This window comes from Oreochromis niloticus, linkage group LG4 (genome assembly GCF_001858045.2).
Source record: "Oreochromis niloticus isolate F11D_XX linkage group LG4, O_niloticus_UMD_NMBU, whole genome shotgun sequence".
NCBI lineage: Eukaryota > Metazoa > Chordata > Actinopteri > Cichliformes > Cichlidae > Oreochromis > Oreochromis niloticus.
In genome coordinates, this window is record NC_031969.2 from 29,259,747 (window position 1) to 29,282,472 (window position 22,726).

At 41.2% G+C, this 22,726-nt stretch overlaps 1 protein-coding gene across 1 annotated transcript; it reads left to right on the forward strand.

The window, feature by feature from the left end:
• On the forward strand, window positions 1–18,057 carry paqr4a (progestin and adipoQ receptor family member IVa). Its single transcript, XM_003442532.4, has 3 exons — window positions 1–2,026; window positions 7,127–7,345; window positions 10,161–18,057. Exons 1-3 carry the CDS (start codon window positions 1,753–1,755, stop codon window positions 10,592–10,594), a joined length of 927 nt encoding a protein of 308 aa, XP_003442580.2. The 5' UTR covers window positions 1–1,752; the 3' UTR covers window positions 10,595–18,057.
• The last annotated feature ends 4,669 nt before the right edge of the window (window positions 18,058–22,726 follow it).

Below are 22,726 nucleotides of genomic sequence, written 5' to 3' on the forward strand. Positions count from 1 at the left end.
TGTTTCTGCCTTTGCCTCATTTGCTATCTGTAAGTCAAACTGATTTCAAAACTCAAAATATTGAGGTACTCAGAAGTAACTCAAAATACTAAGTACTTGCTAAGAAGTACTACTAAATTACTTATTTAGAAGTAACTTAAAATTTCAAGATAACTAACTCAAAACTTTAGCCCAATAAGTCAAAATTTACCTGTGGCTTCCTTTTCCTTCCCACCATCCTTCTCTGTCACACCAGTCACCTGCATGTTCCCCATCACTATTGTATTTTTGTCATTGTCACCATCTGCAAACTATACATCATAGCAGGTCTCATAACCATCTTATAAACCTTCCCTTTCACTCTATCCTTCTGTCACAAATCACCTCCAACACTCGTTTCCACTCACTCCACCCTGCCTGCACTCTGTTCTTCGCCTCTCATGTGCGCTGTCTGTTGTTTTGGATTTTTGACCTCAGGTATTTAGACCCATCTGCCTTCTCTGCTCCCTGCAGCTTCGCCGTTACATCTGTCTCCCTCTCATGCACACACATGCATTGTCTTGCTTCAACCGACTTCGGAGAGATGAGAGCAATCTCTCCACGTGGAGCCATCTCTCCACGAAGAGAGCTTACTATCACTAAAGATCACACTGTACAAACATCACTGTGCACGGAGACAGCTGCCTGACCTCATCCTACCTCTCTCTGCCTGGCTTTTTTTTCACTGGCGGAAGCAACCTTCCAAACCCTAATATCCTGTCGTATTTTTCACTCGCAGCTTTACTTTATCCTTTAGTTTTAGCTAAATATAATAACCTTATTTGGGAATAGTTGTGCGAAACTTCCTGGCTTTTATTTTGAAAACAGCGATCGGAAATGTCCAGGTTTCTGTCTGAGTAACTTGACGCTTGGAAGACGATGCAGGGGAGACTCGAGGCCGCCGGAGAGGACTCCGCATTTCAAGGAAAACAGCCACCTAGCAATAATGATGGATCATAGTTGGCTCAAACACCCGATGAAGACACTGAATACTCGCCGTATGAAGCAGGCTGGGCGTGTTTAAAGCCAGCCGGCTCAAGTATCCGCTTTTACATCCTCAGCCACCGGACGTTGGTAGGCGACTGCCCGGCTTGCTAGCCCGCAGTCCTTCAAAATCTCTGCTCCACAATCACGGACCTTCTCCATTTATTTTTTATTTTTTCAGTGGCATTACGAAATTTAGCAAGTATACAAGGGGCTGGATTAAGAAAAAACGCCCGTCTACTTTCATTACAGTGAAGGTGTAACCTGCTAGTCCTCTATTTCACATCTGACCGCTGGGATCGAGCTAGCATCATCTGGAGTTGGACGCTGGCGCGGCTCCCCCACAGCATCCTTGCCCGCGCCGCTGCACCGGAATGCTAACTAACGAGGAAATGGCTTTAACATGACCGCGAACCCTTCGCCTCTCAAACGCCTAGCGCTTGTAGGTGGCACACGGACACTTTAGATGCCAAATGTAATGACCGCCGGGAGCTTGCATCATGCGTGTGGCTTTCCGCGTCTGTCTCCAGCCTCGCGGATGACACTCGCACAGGTACCGGCGGTTCAAAGCGAGCAGCGACGGCGCGCGCACACATTTGCCGGGTAGCGCTTAAAGACTTCTCCTGAGCTAGCTAGCGCCGAGCTAGGCGGCTAACAGCACAAAATAATAATTAAAAAACAAAGCAAAAAACAAAAACAAAAAACAACAACCCCCAAACAAAAAAAAAAAAAAACTCACAACCAATACCAATGGTTTCCCATAAGGTTTTAGTCGCAATAATCTTACTGAACGTGTATATAGGTGTACAGTCAGTTTTTTACTTATTCGGCGGTGTCCTTTTAACCGTCCTCTTTGCTATGGCATTTTTAAATGGACCCAGGCTGCTGGACTGGGCGAGTTCACCTCCACATCTTCAATTCAACAAATACGTCCTTACGGGATACCGGCCAATTTCCTCCGTGCAGGACTGCATCAGAAGCCTGTTTTACCTGCACAATGAACTTGGAAACATATACACTCACGGTGAGTACAACAAAAATCAGATTGGAGTGCTTAGTCAGCAGGTGAGATTTGTGTAGAGTGGGAGACAGACCCTGTACCTGCAGAAGGATTCACTGGCAGACTCTGCAACACAGGTTGGGAAGCTTTCATGAAGGCATACATGACTCAGACTCTTTAAAAAAAACAAAACAACTTTATTTATCCAGATGACAGCAATTTACAAAGTCATCATTTCTTGTACAACTCTTCAGTGTGATTCATCGAAAACTTACAGTAACAGAACACAAAAGCAGAACATGGTTTGACTGACTGACTGATTAATTTATTTTTTATTTTTTTATTTTTAATGTGTCATGCATAAGGGAATCAGTCCAATCCAAACAGGCTTACAAGGCACAAATAGCAAGAAACCAGAGCTAGAGTAGGACCATACAAATTACAAGAGTACTAAAGAAATAATCCAGCTTTGAAGTCTCACGCATTAGGAGCAAAGGCAGCAGACTCATAGACATAAAAAATGATTAAAAACCATCTTCAGTCATCATCAGCGTATAAACACATTTATGGTTTGACAAAGAGCTCATTAACTATCACATAAGGACAATACAAAATAAAGTGATTTATTTTCAAGCATAAAATAAGATTTGGCGACTATCACCAGTTATTACACTGGGAATACCACTGCCAAGTTTATTCAGTTTTCACTGAATAAAAAAAGCAGGAAATCATATACTTTGAAAAGATGTAATGTTTGCAAGCTAATGTTTGCATTGTTGCAATGTATATACTCCATAACGAGCATATGATGTTTGTAATGAAGTAATTAACACTGTGATATATATAGATATGTGCATGTAAGTATTTTAGAATTAGATTAAAAGGAAAATTAAAAGTCTCTTAACTTTCTAGCACTGCATGTCATAAACTAGTTGGTAAGTTATTGTGAGGCCTCTGCACCAGCTCTGGTACATGTGCTGCAGGCAGTGCTGAGAGTATTAAAACAATAGATTTGCTGAATGAAGCATCTGTTTCTGCATTATGTTTATTAAAAGAAAATGTTTTCATGTTGATAAATACTGCCAGTGCCAATATCATTCATGTGAAACACTCAGCCCACCAAAGAGCTGAAATCCAGCTCACTGGAATGCTTTGCGGAGAAGAAGGACATCAGTTTGACATTTGACTGCATTTTGCAGGCTGCTCTTTGCTGCTATACCTAAAACAAAGGATCACATGAAAATGTTTGGCCAACCTGTTATTTTCATCTGAGTCATGTCAGTTTTACAGCCTTCTTGCTGGCAGAGACATCAGCCATTGTCTGCCATACCATGCCACACTAAAGTGATGGGTTTCAGCCCTGTCCACTATACTGTTACATTTCTCTGACATGACGTTAGACTAGAAAAATGTAGAATGTGGAAAAATTGAGGCATATTCTTGAAATTGCAGAGATTTCTCAGGCTGTTCATCAGTTTTATACATGTTATTTGTACTAAAGGCTGAGCTTATATAAAATTCTCGCACCCACCACAAAGGTTTTGGCCTTTTGCAGAAGAAGGCCTAATTTACTCAAACTTAAAATACATTTTTGATTAACAAGCATCCAAAAATAACAGGAAAAAGCAAAAACTTGTATTAACTAATGTAACAAAGGCTCTTTGTCTTAATTCTATTGCACCAGTCGTGCTTGTGTGCATTTTCACCCTCGAAAGACACATTTTTAATTCATGAGAAACACTGAAATCCTGATGTTTTAAAGAATGTGCTTAAACTTCTTTGCATTAAAAAAAAGTTTAGGTGTTTTTCGCAGGCCCAACTTTTCCAAGTTCTGATACCTTGGCTTTGAGTATCTGCCAATGCCGAGTAGTGTTAGATAAATAAGCTGTAATCCTTAACATGGATAAAAAATGGGGAATATGTAGGCAGCAGTAGTCTCCACTTAAACTTTGTTTTTCAGCTTTGTAAGAATAAATGGTCTTGCCTAATTACTGAGCGTTTAAAAGTCTTCTTTCAGTCAGGATTCACAATGATGACACTTTTCATCGTGTTGTGTATGTCTCATTACTAGTTTAGTAAACGTTAGGTCCCAGATGTCTTGCCTGCAAAGAAATAACCTTGGCTCAACTTTGCATAGTCATTTTCATGTGCGGTTCCACGCCTGCTTAGAACAAATGCGGCAATCACAATGTGATCAGGAGTGTGACTGTACCTATGTAATCTAAGAGCTATTCTGGATCAAAATAAAAAGTTACTTTAAAAATGTTTACATTTTGAGTTTTAGCAATAATGATTATCCGTGGTTCACTCATTGGCTAACGACTTTTGACTGACAAGTCGCAACGTCTATCTTTTATATTGTGGTGGTGAAATAAATCCATAGAACTGAGTTGAATACATCATCCCGTAGATCAGCACATTGATGTTGCTTGATTTAGCTTTTTCAACTCAGGCTTGAACTGATATCCAATCCAAATATCAGAGCAGATCATCCCTAATCCCTAACCACTTAAAATCAGAAATTAAATGCATTTGACATGCATTTGATTTATGCCAGTACTGCCCAACTTATTCAAAGGACTCTATTTTAAAAGCTGCCACCCTCCCAAGGTGCATTTTTTTGGCCTAGATGTTAACTGTATGGCAGTTTTGCAAAGAGGGAATTTTTGTTGGTAAAGAAATGTTTTTCCAAGACTTTTCTTTTTTGGAGGAAAGCGTTTAAACGTGGACTGAATTTTTAAAAAGCAGTTTGACTTGCACCTAATGGAAAACGCCACGAAGAACAGTGTTTTTGGTCTGCTCTTGAATTTTGTGTTTACACAATATGCAGTTCTTTTAATAGTTTGCTACAAGCCCAGATTAATTGCAGAATTGTGTTAATCTGTTCAGCCAAAGGTGAGATTGAGGTGTCGGCCTGTTAGCAGTTTGCGTGGTGGGTTGTTTTTTCTATTTTCACACTGAGATGATTAGACAGCCTGTAATGTGGCACTCAGCAGCATGACTTGTGTCTTTTGCCCTTCTCTTTTCATATCAAAGTGCAATCCGGATGGTGTAATTTAACTGTGTTATGGCGCTCCAGCATCCAGCAGTCACGGCGCAGTTAAACAGCATCAGTGATTATCAGCTAAGTGGCTCTGGATGTCTTTATTGCACTCCAGTGATGTTGGCTTAGCATGCGACCTCAACATAACAGGCTAATGTTTAATCTAATGAGCTTTATTTTCTAGTTTTCCAGATCTGAGAAGAAGAAGAAAAGGCTGCGCTGTGCTTGTAATTCTTCTTTATTATTGTGCTGTAACATTTCGGCTGAGTTTCATGAGCCGGCTTGTTTTGCATATAAACTGAAAACATCCTGCCCGCAGCTCAGGTCTCAGATACTCAGAGGTCCTCGCTCCCGCTGCTGTGTCCACGCCTGACTTCAACTCGCCAGCTCAGGGCGAATGCTGAGGGGGAGATAATGTGCTTAAAATAGACGCGTTACAGTTGCATGCCATTCCTTGTATCACCTGCCTTGACTTCAGCGAGAGCAAAAATGAGAGAAAGGGAGGAGTGCTGTAGGTGTGTCTCAGAGTGATAAGAGACGTATGTAAGCGGATCAAATTTCAAGGTCTGCATTTTGCTCACGTAGCAGTCAACGCCAAACTCCCTGCCAAACAGGGAAACTTAAATGGGAGCCGTGTAGCCATTAGCAGCGTGGCCTTTTGCTGCATCAGAATTAGAGCTTAGTGGGAGCTTTGGCTTTCTCTCAATGGGGAATCACTGATACGTTGGTGCCAATCACGTAGGTTTCCCCTTTGGCTCTTCTTGCTGGTATCTGTGCACTCTCAGCAGCCCTTCACGGCTACTGATTCTCATATAGTGTGAAAAACAGCGTCCTCGATTCCAGAAACTCCTGAGCTAGATAATCCATCACCGTAAACACGACACCTTAATTTGCTTTTGTCAGAGTTGAGCGGATGGTTTTCATACCAGCGTGCGTGCATATTACCTCAGGCAACATTATCCGTTGGACTCTATTTACAAGCAGAAGTAAAAGATGGTGCTTCAGTCGTTTTAATTGCATGTCATCAGAATTGTTAAAAGTGTTGAATAAACAGACGTTATTTGACACAAGAAGCACTGCTGTCAGGACTTTAATTACATGTGTGTCTTTACATATGAGATAAGATAAACTATACTTTCTTCATTCCAGAAGTTTTGAGAAAGTATATTTTTTCTTGTATGGAATAACAATGAAAATAATATACTAACTAATAATAATAATAATACAAATAGTAATTTTATTATTAAATGGAGCTACATAAAGCAGGTAATATTATTTATAAATGTAATGAAATAAAATAAATCAAATATAGAAATTAAATAGTGATATGAATGTTAATTAAATCAAATCAAATTTATGAGATATATGCATGTATTAATAATAATGATTTTAAAATATAAAATGCAGATTAAAAAGTTAAAAAAATGAAGTATTGTTATTTAATATTTTACTGTATTGTGTTTTAATTAAAGACATTTTTTAAATTATTAATTAAATTATTGCCCTGTATTAAGCAGCCTTTTACATGACGTTCTGTTGTTTAGACTATTTAGACTTTTATATAGCTCCATCATTAATTTTATTTGATTATTTGTTTTATTTTTTCTATTTATTTAAAGTTTATTTGATCTTTCTCTTGTGTCATTTTAACATTACAATTTTTGCCTAATTACCTTCAAGATAAACACAGTTTCATTGTGTGCATATTTCGCAGTGTGTTTATTTTTCCACTTTCAGTCATTACACATGCTTTTAAATTTACAGATCAGAGTGGTTCTACAAAGATAAAAAATAAAAGTGTTTCACTTCTGTATGAACTGACTTGTTGAGCCCTAGAAGGACTTTAATTTAAACTCCTGTGTAGTAAAAAACTCATTTTTAAATACTACTACGTTCCCATTCAGCGAGTATTTGTATTTGTAGGCTGATTCCAGAGCAACTAAAAACTCTTGAGTTATGCCACAGTCTGCAGATGTGATAAAGTTAGTCTTTTACAAGTCTTTTATTGTGTGGTAAGCTTAAGGTAAAGCCTTCTTTTATAACCACCGCTCTGTCGGTTTCTCTGCCTGCTCACTCTTCAGGCATCCCTCTGGTTTGCTTCCTGGTGCTGCTGCCTCTTAACATCCCCTGGTCTCAGATCAGCGTGACATGGCTGGGTGTGGTGCACTTCCTGGCCTGCCTGTCACCCCAGCTGGGCTCTGTGGTCTACCACCTGTTCATGAACCACGAGGGAGGGGAGCCGGTCTACCACACCCTCCTGAAGCTGGACGTGTGTGGAATCTGCATGATCAACACGCTGGGTGAGGCTTTGGATTCATTGTCAGCTGTTGTGCTCTTATTGCTGATCTGTTTTCTTCCAGGATGGAATTGATTGTCAGTGATTTACCGTGCAAGTGTTTTGCTTGGAGGTGTACCAGTATTGATTTGTCGCAACACACTCTGATTCGATCTTACTTTGCAAGCAATGATTCGAGCTCTGAAATGATTATTGATCTGTCTATGCTGCCTACATCACCCTATTGTAAGAAAAAATGACAGGCACATTATTTTTTATTTCTTTATAGACTTGTACACTTTGAATGAACCTTTTAGATTTGCCCACTACACCGATATCGATAATACAGTACATTCATTATTAATATTGTGACAAAGCATGGGAATAACAGGAATTGTTCCAGGAATTTTTACCAACCCTGCAACCTGCCAGGCCTAAGCACCGGGGATATTTATTCATCTTTACGACCAAAGCTACAACCCTTACGTTAGCTTATGTATCTTACAGGCCTCCTGTTCCCATTAACTGTTTTTAACCATAAAAAATATTTGGAAAATCTACAATAAAGTCTAAAAAAGGATTAAACACCCAAGAAAACATTGTGACTTATTACCGTTTTACCTGATAATCTGATGTTCATCCTCTATGCCCACTAATTATTCATTTAGGTGGGCCTAATCATTCATCAGTGTATGTTAACGAGGTTAAATATGATATAAATGTTCTTTTCATGCTAGTAGTGGATAAAGTATCCTTTGTGCTTCCTCACAGAGCTACATAGACACGGGCAAAGATTTTTATTCTAGATGTCCTTCGTGACACAACCCTCCTGGTGTATTCAGAGTTAGGGCATGCACTAGTAGCACACTAGCTTTTGACCTCCTGTGCTCTGGTTGCACAGTTTTACCCAATTAGTAGTTAAGAAAATACCATGAAAGCAGTTGCCATCATTTAATTGTGCTAAATTCCTTCATCCCCTTAAATTCACTGTTATAGCCAGATCTAAAATCCTTTCTATCAAAAGGTTTAGCAGCAAAGTCTAGAGGCTATGAACAACTAGGGTTGGGTGGAGGTGAGGAGGAACAGGGCTACCATGATAAAAAGAAAGAAAAACAGCTCTCAGGAATGCAGACAGACGAGTGTATACACGTCCTCTGGAATGAACTAATGCATACGCTTCATGTGAACATAAAGAAAACTCTGTCAGGATTAGTGAAGTTAAACAGACTCAAGTGCAGGGCAGGCAGAGAGTAAAACAATATAAATATTAATGGACTTAGACCTACAGGTAATTTCAGGATTTTGAGCAAGTAAATAACAATTCTCCAACATAAGATGCAGATTCTCCAACATTAGCAGTGCAGAATTAGGCAAGAAGGCAAAGGCAAATATAGCTTTAGACAGAGGACAGAATAAACATGTGAGAATAATTAAAGCAGGAAATCCAAAAAGGAAGGAAAATCCACAAAGGCAGGAAACAATGAACCATGTAAGAAAACGAACCTTTACAGTAAAACGTGAGTCAACTAAAAGACTAATAACTCACCCTGACGACAGGAGAACACAGAGAGCAGGAGAAGTCTAACAACAATGTAATATATAACAAGGATCACTTCATCTTTTTCTCTTTGCCTACAAGTGATTTTCCATTTGCAATTAAAATGAATCAGAAGAAAACAGTTAATGATCACATTTGAGCCACAAATTAATTGTCTCTTGTTCGGCTAATGGATTCATCACCCTCAGCTCAAGGTGACTGTGAGTTTAATAAAACAAATGCTTTCAGTCTACAAAATAATCACTTTTCCGTTGAAAACAACGTCCTCTACTTGTTTTATTTTTTCCTTTGTGCTAAAAAAAAACTCCTTTATTTTACTGAGTTATCCACATCTAGAAAGTTTAGCTTATTTAGTAGCTGTATTTAGGAACAGTGCATTTAAAGCTCAGTTGAACATTAGAAGAACTGACACTCTGCAATATTAACAGTCTTATAACTTCATTACAAGCCACACTGCGTAGCATGGCTCAAACAAACTCACAAACATCAAGTCTGAGCCATGTAGTCTGCTCATTTCCTGTTATTTCTGTGTTACGTCCTCCTTGGAACGATCACGGTAACAGCCGGAGGACACACGACACACACACACACAAGCTCCTGCTGTCACAACTCACCTAGACTAGGACAGGAGCAGGTGACAAGATCACTTTGATTCATGATTAAGCTTGTTGAACAAGTACTTTGATGAAGGACCCTTATTAGCTTTTGACCCACAAAGGTTATGACTATGGTTACAGTAATGAATGACACAGTTATTAACTCTAATAAAATGATTTCACTCAACCTGGGTTCACCTTCTCAGTAACGGCACTGCCTGCTGATTGTGTGTCAGAGAGGACAGGCTGCAGACCCCTAATGACAACACAGAGAAAAAACAAAGGGCCAAATTTTACAATACTGACGATTCACACACTTTGTCCTGAATGCGTTTTACAGTCCACATGCTTCTATTTTTTGTTGCACACTGTAAATCTCTGTCCCGTCAGTGCTGCCCTCCTGCTGAATTCTCTAGAATAGAGAACTCTAGAATAGAGAACTGCCTCCTATTTTCAGTAACCTCACCATCCACTTCCTGTAATGTGACGTAAAGAAATACAAAGTTGGAGGTTGTTTCAGCCACCTTCCTGCACAGTTGAACTGTGATTAATGAAACCATCAAGCTTTGGCCAAAAGCGCAGAGTTACACACACAGCTTTAAAGGGTCAACGATTCAACCTTTGTGCTTTTCACGAGGTGTGGTTTCGTCACTCTTCTGACTTCCCTGTCTTTTTTCGTGTCTTAGGAGCACTGCCTATCGTCTACACCACGCTGCTGTGCTACCCATTTATCCGCACCGTGGCCCTTTTAGTCTACATCCTGCTGTCCAGCCACGCCATCTACTGCGCCGTCACCGCTCGGAGCAGCGTTCGGCGGTTGCGCTCCTTCGCCTGGCAAGCGCTGTTTCGATTCTCCTTCTTCCTGCTCCGCTGGGTGGGCGTGGGCGGCGGCAGTCCCACCTCGCTACGCCACTTTCTCACGATGGATGCACTGGCCGTGCTGGGCGGGGTCATCAACATCACGCGCATCCCGGAGCGCTTTTGGCCGGGTCTCTTCGACTACTGGTGCAACAGCCACCAGATCATGCATGTACTGGTGGTGATCTCCATCCTTTACCTGCACTGGGGCGTGCTGGACGACCTTCTCTGGATCACCAGCTACGACTGCCCCTCAGATTGACCCACACAGCAGCCCCCCGGCCCCTCCCAAGGAGCGCTGGAACATACCATTGAAAGACCTCTGGGGGAGGGGGAGCCTGGAAAGGGAAGGGAAAGGACAGGGATCACAGAAACTGATGCTGTGCATGTGTTCACTTCATGCGCTGAAACTCAGAATGTTCATATCTTCGTCCATCTTGATTTGTGCGAATGCAGGTAAAAGTATGTCGAGTAACACGCACAATCATTCTGACTTGCTCAGTTGCCACAAACTTGGTGCAAAGGTGTATACATACACACATGCACACACACACACACACACACACACAGACACATTCATACACAAACAGATAAAAAAAGTGGAAAATTTTAACAAGTAAATTTATTAACCAAGTTTTAAACCCTATAATGTCTTAGGTAAAGGTTACAACTCGAAACCTTTTACATAATGATAGAAGTTTCTCTTGAGGATTACTTGATGTCGTTGATTAAAACGGTCTCAATCAGTGGTTCTGAAAGTTGGGTCCACGACCCACAGCTAAAATATCTAGTGATAAATTTCCTTTAAATTGCTGAAATTACATTCTGATCTTAAAAAGTGGTGATCTACAGTTGGAGACTATATTTTGTGTCCTTTAATCACACCCATGTTATCTTTGGACGAGTAGAAACTGACACATATGTGTCTAAAATGTTTAGATTTAAAAGTTTCGTAATTTTGGCATGCAAGAGTAGAAATGGTAGTAAGCATGTGGTTTGTCAGTGTTGGGATTATAAGCGAGATCTTGGAAAAATGTTCTTGCCTGTAGCCTCAGGAATACACCGAGCATTCCAAGTCTCATGCCGCTGCCGAAGCTGATCTCGCCCACTCACGACAATACTTGCGAATCCATGAGACAGGTCGCGGCACGCCCCAGAAGCAGCTTTGTGTCCTGAGTTTTTTTTATGGAAGCTGCATTAAGATGCACAGAGTAGGGCGGGAATTCAGACCCAGAAGAGCAAAGAGTTTCTTATCAATTTTGAAAGAATGCTGGGCGGTATTCTGATTCTAATTTAATTTATCTGAATATGAATTTAAGTAAGTACTGAGCCTTTTTACTGGTAGAGACCTATAACAGTGAAAAGACACAACACTTACTGTGACCTTTGGAGGGGTTTATATGTGGTAAAACATTTTGTGTAAGAAGTACTTTGGAGTGTTTTGAGAAGGGGCTTGTATTAACTTTTCAAACTCAAGGTTACCACTGTGTGTTAAAGCCACTGAAGGTTTCATAAAGATTTAAGGGGCTGGGTGAGTGGGAGGAAAATTCATGACAAAACCTCAGAACTTTCAAGATTGAAGCTGTAAAAAGGACAAAATGGCACATTTATGAGGAAAAAGTCAGAAGTTTATATTCCTGAATCGCCTGTGTGGTCTTCCTAGTTTCCTCTTGCCTGGCAGCTCCATCTTCAACATCATTTGTCCAGTATATGCACTACCCCTCCTCTGCACATGTCCAAACTATCTCAGCCTTGCCAATTCTGGTCCATACATCACAGCAGGTCTCACCATCTCGTAAACCTTTCCCTTCATTCTTGCTGTTAACAAATCACTCCTGGCACTTGTCTCCACCCGCTCCACTCTGTTCTTCGCCTCTGTTGTGCACTGTCTGCTCCTTTGGAGGGTTGACACCAGGTTTTAAACTAAGCTACGTTTCTAACTCATTCACCTTTCTGCCTGTCTCCTTCTCAGTCACACACATGTATTCTGCCTTGTACTGACTTTAATTCCCACCCCAACCTTGGAACCATCTGTCACTCCTACCGCACACCTCACCACTGTCTCTCTATCCTTATGCATGTCCTGCACCACTCTCCCATACTTCTCTGTCACTCTTGACTTTCTCATGCAGTTACATAGTTCCTCTTTTGGGACCCTATCATATTGTTTGATCCACAAAGACACATTGTCACAAGTCTTACCTGCTCTATACTTCTCCATCAACACTATCAAAGCAAACATCACGTCTGTAGTGCGCTTTCTCATTTTGAAACCATACTGCTGCTGACTGGTCATCACCTCTCTTTTTCATGGCATGGCTCATCACCTTCATCCTTCTGTAGTTACTACAGCTCTGCACATCACCTTTGTTCTTGAAAATCAGCGCCAGTACACTACTTTTTCTTTATTCCTGAGACACCTGCTCTCTCCAGGGCTTTGGTAAACAAGCTGATTAAAGGTCCACTGCCCTTTCTCCCAGACATCTCCATACCTCCACAGGTATGTCTGGACCAACTGCCTCTTCATAGCTGCCCTCACGTCCTCCTTTCTAATCCTCTGCACTTTCTGATTCACAAACTGTCCTCCATCTGTCCTCTCTCTCATTTTCTTCACTCATCAGCTCTTCAAAGCACTCCTTCCACCTTCTCAACACTCTCTTCAGTTGTAAGTACATTTCCATTTCTATCCTTAATCACCCTGCACATCTTTTCCAGTTGAATCTCTCCACCTAGCAAATCAATACAAGTTCTTTTCTCTTTCCTTAGTGTCCAACTTCACGTAACACTCACTGCAAGTCTTTGCTTTGCCATTTCTTTTGTTGCTGTACTCCTGGCCTCCCAATACTCCTGTCTACTTTCTTCAATCAACCACCTAGGCTTCTTGACTCCTTGTCGTCCTGAAGATACACAAAATACCTTCTTTGCAGTTTTCCTCACTTCTTCAGCTGTGCTTTCTCAGTCATTAATTAACTTTCACTACCCACCCAGAAACTCATCTCATCTCCTTCCTAAACTCTGTACAGCATTCTTCCTTCTTCAACTTCTAACTTTTTACCCCTCAGGCGTGAACTTCAAATTCATACCATGAGTGTAGCCACTAAAAATCTTGGACGAGTTTGAACCTCATTGACCTCAAGGTCAGAGGTCAAGTTTTCTAAAAATCTTGTGAATGTGATGACTCAAGAATGAGACGGTATAGAGTTGTGAAATTGATACCATAAGTGTGTGTACTTTGAGGCTGAGGGGCAGCACTGGTCGGTGGCCAGCATTTTAATACTTGCCTCTTCCTTCACTCACTTCTTCTTGATTTCCAGTATTAATGTAAGTTGCAACATTCAGACTGATGGAAGTTGAAGAAAGACCAGAGATGCTCCAAAATAACTTGTGGCAGGGCTAGCATCTGTGTTTGCTGAGTGGAAATTGTGTTTTGTTTGTTTTTTAATCCAAAGTATTTTTGCTTGGTTTCTGGTCATGCAGTTTTGATCCTGGCCTACGACTGCTCACAGCAACAGGGAACCAGAGGAGGCAAAGATAATGTGTTACTCAGGCTAGCAGATGTTTTTACTGATGAGAGAATCATCTGTGCCTGACAGAGGAGAAAGCCATTGTTAAGCTATGTAAAGAACTGCTCATGCAGAAAAAAATAATAATAATACATTTATAGAGCCAGAATCTACCCTCCTGTAGAAATTTGCGCTCATACCACAAGCACTATTTTAAAAATAAACACTCAATGCAGACCAAATTAATCGCCCCTCAACCCGACGTCGATTTGCATGAGAAACAGTGACCGGTGTATTCTTGGGGTAAAGGCTCCCTGCCCCCAGACGAGTTTAAAAACCCTTCATCCAAATGATATGACAGTCTTTGTCTCAACCTGCACAGCACATTCATATCTCCCATCACATACACAGCACGCACTCCCACGCACCTTTGTTTTTACACATGTACAAAGCACTTTTAGAGTTTTAACTTCGTCCAACAGACTGAATTTTACAGGACTGTTTAGTTCCCTGTTTTCTGCCACTGCCTCTTTTTCTTCTTTGTCCTCTTTGTCGTCTGAATGGTCCTTACCGAAGGCGTGCGAGGGGCTCATTCCTGAAGCGTGCCAGCAATGAGTTTACCTGCTGAGATGTCCCAGACCACCAGATGGGATCTGTTGAGTGTTATCAGCATTGTTTGCACCAGTGCCAAAGAAATTCAGGCATTTTTAAATCAGAAAAGAAACTGATGTTTATGAGCTGCCTTTGCCAAACTTCTGCTTATGTCCAGCCAACTCCAAGTTGATTGGTCTTATGCATTTATTATGACCTCCCTTTGTTTGGAAGACCACCGTTTCCATTTGTGCGAGACGTAATTATCTTTTTAAAGGCAGAGGCTGAGTGCTTTGTGAGTCTTCTGCGCAGTTGTGTATAAAAGCCATCGAATGTGCGTAGTTGTTTTACACTGAAATGCCACCATGTGCACATAATATATAAAACTATATGTGGCAGTGCTGAAATGTAAAGGGGTAATGACTTAATAATGCTATTTATAGTTATTTGTCTTCTGGCCCCAAACGCGTAAGGATATATATTTAATCAAGAAATAGATTATATTTGTGTTTGTTTTTATTCATTTGTATTAATTTAAATGTGTGTGTCAGCTGCTTAGAGTTTACATCATTGCAGTGCAGGATCGCTCTGACTGACAGGTCAAATAAGAGGTCAAAGAAAATCCATTGTTTTATTTAAACCATGCAAATCCGGAGGATTAGCTCCACATTTTCTCTGCGTACAGTTTTGCTTGCCTTCCTGCAATATGTGACGTCTCAGTCACACAGGAACACTGTTGAAAAAGATCTGTCTTTACACGTCGCAGCTCGGCGAGGAAAACAGCTGCAATGTGACCTTTAAAACAGGTGCAGGTCTATTCTGAAGTTATTTATGTCCTCAGGCATGAATGTAGATGTGCTGTGCTTAGATGTTTACTTATATATTGAACCTAAATATTATTATATGGTCAGTCATTCTTGCCACATTATTTATTTATTTATCTGTACTTGCTTGCACTTTTCTTGAATTGATGTTTAATCTTTTTAAAGTGGTGGTTTATACACTAAGCTGGCCTACGTATGCAGGAATGAACCCCTCTGAACCCGCCTCCCTGTCATGTATGAGTCACAGCACCTTCGTGTGTGTGTCCAGGCATGTTACTGTTCTGTAGAAGTAATCGTCGCACTCTTCAGTCATGTTCAGGACTGGCTTCTGAAGCCTCATTTCATAACTAGACTTTTTTTGTGTTTTTTGTAAGCATTGGGTTTGTTTCTCACGCTAGTTGCCAGCCATGTCAGCCCCACTTCATCTCGCCAAATTAGCAATGTCTGCTTCCTGTGACACTGACTCACAGATTAAGGATTTCCCAAAGTGTGTATGACAAGTATTAACCCAAACACGATCCGACTTTATGGCCTTGCCCTCATTTAAAAAGTCAGATATTTGTCTGCTAGTCTCACTCTTACAGTGATCTTACAGTACAATGTAAAAGCTGAAGTTAATGTATTTTTGGCAATTGAATGAAAAAAAATGCATGAAAGTAGCTGTGAAACAGAAACTGATGTCTCATAGTGTTAGCTGATTGTTAGTTCACTATAGCCAGCAACTGATCATTCACTCGGCCCTGGAAATGACTGTGTGGTTAGTGGGAGGTGGGGTTTGGAGTGTGGCGTTACCCCTGCAGGAGGAGGCTTTGAAGCGATCGGAGGCCATGCATCACAATCAAAACAAACTGCACTGTTCATCGTTCTCCAAAGGGCTTTGAATTCAAGTCAATTCTGAAATACATTTAAAGTCCATATAAATAATGTAAATACATTTATGTAGATTATATACAGTGCAGAAGAATATACAGTGACTCATTTTTAACACACACACTTGGTTAAGGAAGAAAGATAGGAAGCAATGGGATTACCCACCCAGTGAACATGCTCAAGACGACTTTACCAAAGTTGAGATTTGGTTAAAAGATGGAAAGACGTTGGGAAAACGATGCCCTTTTACAGCTAAACGTGGTTGTAAAGAAACACACCACAAACTCCTCAGAGAACCAGCAGTTCACACCCAAATTCAGTTATTTTGGTCAATGTTGAGGTCAGAAATCAAACTAACTTTAGCCTGCAGGCTGTGTGCCATTTAGATGTCTTTTATACCTCCAATAAACTGAAAGCGGGAAAATGTGAATTCCAGCCTTTGTAGCAGCCTGAAAACTCAACTTTTAATAAATTCTGACATAAAGGGACATCTGTCTAAAGGCTAAGGACTGGCTGACCAGATTTAGCCCAGAAAACATCGTCCGTTGGACTGGTGCTTGGCGGGTAATGAGGGACGCAGACGCGGCTCGATGTGGAGCTTCAGATCGATATGAGTTATGTATTTGATTAGCTATGATGATATATATGTGAAAAACACAGGAAAAAAGAGACTGGCATTGGTTTCTGTTCAAATGTAGAGTTGTTTGACCGTTTTGTGGCCCTGACTAAGAATGCTTCTGATCATTTAAATGTAACCGCTTTTTTAAAGACACACGGGAAAGATATGCGCGACCATAGCAGGGGAATCTTGGCGGGCATGTGAATACCTCGTGACTACCACTGGTCTATCTATGCATTATCAGCCGAAGGATACGTAACAGTGAAGTCAATTTGTGTTTGTCAAACGGCTCTCTGATCCACTGTAACGGAGGGCTCTCTCCCAACATCCTGAGTCTCCCGCTTCTCAGGGTGCCATAACAGTAGCTGTAACATCTGAAGCCTGACCGCTGCTGTCTGAAACATGGACGCGAGACTCACCTGCCCTCTTTAGTCCGGTCTGTTCACGCTGGGAACCCAGCTGGCAGGGTGGGCGCAAGGGCGAAGGAAGGTGGAGCATTTCTCTGAAAACCATGTTGCAGGAGTGGAACCCGGTCAGAAAATTGGTCTTTGTCCTTTTGTCTGTATGTTTAATGAAAAAAGAAAAGACATGATGTATAAAAGCATCACTAACAAATCTAAAACCTTTTTTGTTTTTTTAAATATTACACAGGTGCCGGACAGCCTGTTAACAACCTGTTTATAATGGATCACCTGTGTTGTTATATACTGATTATTAATGATTACTGTTATTCTGTGGATCCTATAATGACACTGGTCTATGTGTACAGGTAATGAGACAAGCCCTTTCCTTTAGGATGAAGGGAGCTTTCTGGAGGGTCTGTCTGTTATTGTCTCCATATCTGCATGGCTTTCTTAATGTGTCAAATGAGTGAGTGGCTCCATCTAGTGGAAGTTCATGTTCACTAATGCAGGCATTACTGTAGCTGAACTGCAGCCAAATGAAACGTAACTAACTGGTGGTAATACTGTCACTGCTGGTCTGCAGTTATCCTCCAGGGTTATTTATTTAGATCCCCAGATCATGTATGTACACATGTGCGTATGAGCTCTCCTGCAGAACCCATGCAAGCATGAAATCTGTATGTTGTCCCGTTTACTTTCGCCTGTTGCACCGACGGGATGCTGATTGCATTCCCAGAGTGCCTCGTTATCCAGTCTGTGTGCTTGCCAATTAATGTGCACGAACTCAGACGGTTTGTTCCTGTGCTGTAGTTCACATGTCTGTGCGACATTAGTGTCCTGTGTAACAGACAGGCTCTCACACTCCTCAGTCTCCAGCAACGATTGTGCAATAAACTGAAGTCTATATTTTTAAATCTGTCATCTCTTTTTTCCTGTTTGTTGCTGTGTTTCTTTTAAGATGTGTGTGTGAGAGAGAGAGGAAGAGAGACTATACTTTTATGTGTGTCTTTGTGAGGAATGATTTGAGTTTGAGGCTTTTTACTTGTCCTCGAGTATCTGAGTACATGTTCCCATGCCTTGCAGTTTTTTGTGACCTCCCTACCTACGCATGCATCCTTCAGGTGGACAATAAGCAAAGCAGCTGTCCTCGTCAGCCTGGTAATTTAATCCCTGCCCGAGGCCACCCCTGCTGACGGCACTCATTTTGGGAGGGTTAAGGGTTGGTTTTAGAGTGTAGGTAAGAATTAGGAATTAGGGTTGGTGTTTGGTACAACAGGGAGTTCAGACTTGGTGTCAGGGTTAAAATTAGATTTGGAGGTTGTTTTATACTTTCAAATTTGGTGCTTTTCTATCCAATGTTTTATTTGATTGTGCAGCAGCAAAAAAAGAAAAATAGATAATATGACCCTAATATGTCATATTAACAACCTGAGCAGTGTGTTAAAAACATAGATGCTTTTAATCCTTTAATATTTTCCAGCGGCTAACTATAGGAGAGAGACAGTTTTCAGGTGGTGGATGCACTTCAGGTGTCACTATCTAAATCTTAGATCTCCTTTTTGTTCAGAACAATTTTCAACTTTGAGCATCAGTATCACGGGATGTGTACACTGCTCAATAAAATTAAAAACACATCAGATCTCACTGGGAAACAAAATCAAGTCTGGATATCTACAGCGATATGACTGGAACGAAAGGATGCCATGTCATTTGATGGAGATGAAAATTATGAATTCAAAGACACTGAAAAGTTATGTGGGAGGCTAGTCCAGGTAGCCAAAATGTCATTGCAGCATTTCAGAGTGGTTCTCCTGGAGGATCTCCATCAAGTGCTGGACCAGGGCATCGCTGGGCTCCTGGACAGTCTGAGGTGCAATCTGGCGACATTGGATGGACCAAAACATAATGTCACACAAGTGTTCAATTGAACTGGGTCAGATGAGTGTGGGGCCCAGTCAATGGTGTCAATTTCTTCATCCTCCAGGAACTGCAGGACACACTACACCAGTGTAGTCTGACAGTGGGTTCAAAACTTTCATCCCGTTATCTCGGTTATCACTGCTGAGCCTGTAGAGGTCTGTGTGTCGACCACCAAACCGGTGATGCTGAGTGACGCTAGAGGCTGCATAATATTCTCCGGACTCTGTCATGTCTGCCAGAGCCCACTAGAGGGCGTCAAGCCCTCAGGCCAGCCCTCACACCAGTGGCCTGCTGGAGGCTCTGGCATTGCTCATCAGATAGCGATCCTGCGGGGGCTTTTTGACATTTTTGCCTTCATTGAATTGTAAGAGTGAAGACAGACTGGAAGCAGGGAGAGAGAGAGGAGGACAGACATGCAGCAAAGGGCCACAGGTTGGACTCAAACCCGGTCACGCAGCATGGGGTCGCCTGCTCACCCACAGAGCTAAACTGGCACCGAATGTCCCAGAAAGTCAACTGACTTGATTCTATACTCTGATTAAAAAGCGTTCCTTAAATTTGTTTGAACAGTTTATTGTCTAGGATGTAGAGTGACAGAGACCTGGATTTGTTCTGATACGTCCAAAACAACCTGATTTTTTTTTCCCCCCTCTGATTCCCCTTGTATCAAAATTAATTCTTATATGTTCATTTTTAAATGGTTGTCAGATTTAAGTTTGAGATTCTGTCTGCTGAAAGAATTACAAATGTGTGAGTGAAAATGGTGCAATTCAAAGTAACATTTACAAGAAGGGGGTCAGGTGGGAATCTTTTTTCTGATTTGGCTGATTTTAATTGAATTACCTACACACAGGCTGATATCTAACTGTACTGTATACTGTACACCCCAGATTATTCACAGATGTAAAACATTCAAACAGCTGCCAGTCAAAGTTGCATCTCAACAAACCACATGAATTCAGCCATGTCAGAATCAGTTTCTCTTTTAGCACATAAACACATTGTGGCTATAAGTATAAGGATGTTGAAAAGACGGTGCATAAAGCTGCATCTGGCTAGAAGGAAAAAACACACAAAAGTAGAAGAGTTGGGCAGATTTGAACAAAAGGCTGGCAGTGGCAAGGATATCGATGGTTACGCCCTTGTCCAGTACAGAGGATGTATGCTGTATCACAGCTGGTCCAGATGTTTCACTAACTCATCTACAGGTTTTGTAGAGGGTTGTAGGAGCCGTGGCAGTTGTCTGGCTTGAAATGACAACTGTAATATTCACGTTTTGACTTTTTTCTCAAAATACTATTTTGAGTTTAATCTTGAAATTTCATCTTAAATCTCAAAATGGACACTTTTCTTAATGTGGCCCTAATACTCTGTTGTACTATAGTGTAACTTCCAGAGTAAATAAAATGTTTTAAAATCTTTATTGGGGCCAAAGTTGGTAAATACTATAAGTCTGGTCTTACTATATTTGACTGGTGATTCCATGCATTGAAATTAAAGCTTATTTTATATTTTATTTATTTATTTTTTATCAATTCTTTTTGGGGGACTTTGGTATTTGCAAAGGGAAATACATTTTAAGAAATAAATCAGTTTATGTTGAGTTTGTTTGCAGCAATATATCTCAGAAACAGCTTGCACAGGGCCATTTTTGCTACTGTGTAGCATCCTCTCTTCTTTAAACAACACTCTGTAAACCTCTGGGAACTGAGGAGGACACCAGAGGTTGGACTTTTGAGGGAGGAATGTTGCCCCATTCTTGTCTGACAGACAATTGTAGCTGCTTAACAGTCCTGGGTCTCCTTTGTTGTATTTTTGGTTTCATAACACTAAATGTTTTCCATTGGTCAAAGGCCTGGACTGCAGACTAACCACTTCTACTATAAACCCATGCTGCTGTGATAAATGTGGTATGTGGTTTTGCATTGTCTTGCTGCAGTATGCAAGGCTTTCCCAGAAAAAAAAAGTACTATAGTCCAATGTGACGTAGGCATGCCCTGGTAAGGAAATACAGTTGTCCTAGTTCTGCTGCATTAAACCAAATGATATGTGAGTGTCATTTGCACACATGTTTTTACACTTGTGAGGACAAGTGTAAAAACATGTGTGCATGAGGTTTTCTGTCAAAACAACAAAAAACAGGAAGTGCTTTAGCTCTGCTACTCAGGGATTAGACTGAGTTTGCTTTTATAATAAAACTTATAGAATAAAAGTTTAGAATTTTAGGAGTTGAAAAGTTCTCCCTGCTGTTTGAGTATTGCATTTCCTTATAGTTGAAGGATTTAAAAGAGGTTTAAAAGAGCACACCTAGAGGCCCATGCATTCAAATGATTCTCCTTTGGCTGCTCCTTTTAGCAGTCACCACAGGGGATCATGTGCCTCCATCTCACCTTGTCTCTAGCAATCACCTCTGTCACACCAACCCTCTTTCACAAGATCTGTGACTCTTCTCTGTGGTCTTCCTCTTTCCCTCCAGCTGGGCAGCTCCATGTTCACCATCCACTCACCTCCTCTGCACATGTCCAAACCATCTCAGCCTTGCCCCTACAAATTGCTCAGCCTATGCATCTTCCCTTTTTGCACCTGTCTCATTTTCATCCACACAGATATTCTGCCTTGCCTCTACTGACTTTCATTGCTCTTCACTCCAGAGCATACCTCCACCTCTCCAGGCTCCCTTTGCAACTGCTCCCTACTTTTGCTACAGATCAGAATGTGCTCTAAAAACATCATAAATCATGGAGACTCCTCAATGACCTCATCTGGTAGCCTGTCCATCACCACTGCAATGAAGAAAGGGTTCACAGCGGTCCCACACAGACTTTGAATTCTGTCCTGCACCACACATACTTCTCTGTCATTCGTGACTTCCTCATTCAGCAACACAGTTCCTCTCTTAGCACCTTAACATATGCCACAAAGATGCACTGACGCTCCTTTTGACCTTCTATGTACTTCTCCATCAACTCTCTTCAAAGCAAAAAAAACCTGACTATACTGCCCTTTAGGACCAGTACACTTTTCCTCCCTTCCTCAGACATCCTCTCACTCTCCTAGGCTTTGGTAAACAATCTGTCAATCTATCAAGTCCACTTCCCTCTCTCCCAGACATCTCCACTGGTATATCATCTTTACCAACCACCTTTCCACTCTTCATCTTCTCATGGCTGCCCTGACTTCCTCTTTTCTAATCTCGTGCACTTCCCGATTCACTAACTGTCCTCCTCTCTCCCATTTTCTTCACTCAGCTCCTCAAAATACTCCTTCCACCTTCTCAACTCTCTCTTCACTCATAAGTACATTTTCATCTCTTTCCTTAATCACCCTGCACATCTTTTCCAGCTCGATCTCTCTGCCTAGCCGATCAATACCAAGTCATTTTCTCCTTCCTTAGTGTCCAGCCTCAGATACAACTCACCAAGCCTTTGCCACCCCTCAGTTTCCACTACACCTAGCCTCCAAGCACTCCTGTCTACTTTCTTTGCTAACCTCTTGCAATGGTTAAACTATTAAATTACAGCATCCCTCATTTCCCATAATGTAAGAGTAAGCCTTTCCACAGGCTGAGTAATCATGACTAATAAAGTGGCATCATGTGTAAAAACAGCTGATTGCCAGTTTAAGTCTAATTAGGTTTGGTGTGAGAACAGTTTGCTGTAAATG

Excerpts from the sequence above, each read along its gene's own strand:
- paqr4a (XM_003442532.4), top strand. The coding sequence starts at position 1,753 with ATGGTTTCCCATAAGGTTTTAGTCGCAATAATCTTACTGAACGTGTAT. Across the intron at positions 2,027-7,126 it reads TGGAAACATATACACTCACG|GCATCCCTCTGGTTTGCTTC; the intron begins GTGAGTACAACA and ends CTCACTCTTCAG. Across the intron at positions 7,346-10,160 it reads CTGCATGATCAACACGCTGG|GAGCACTGCCTATCGTCTAC; the intron begins GTGAGGCTTTGG and ends TTCGTGTCTTAG.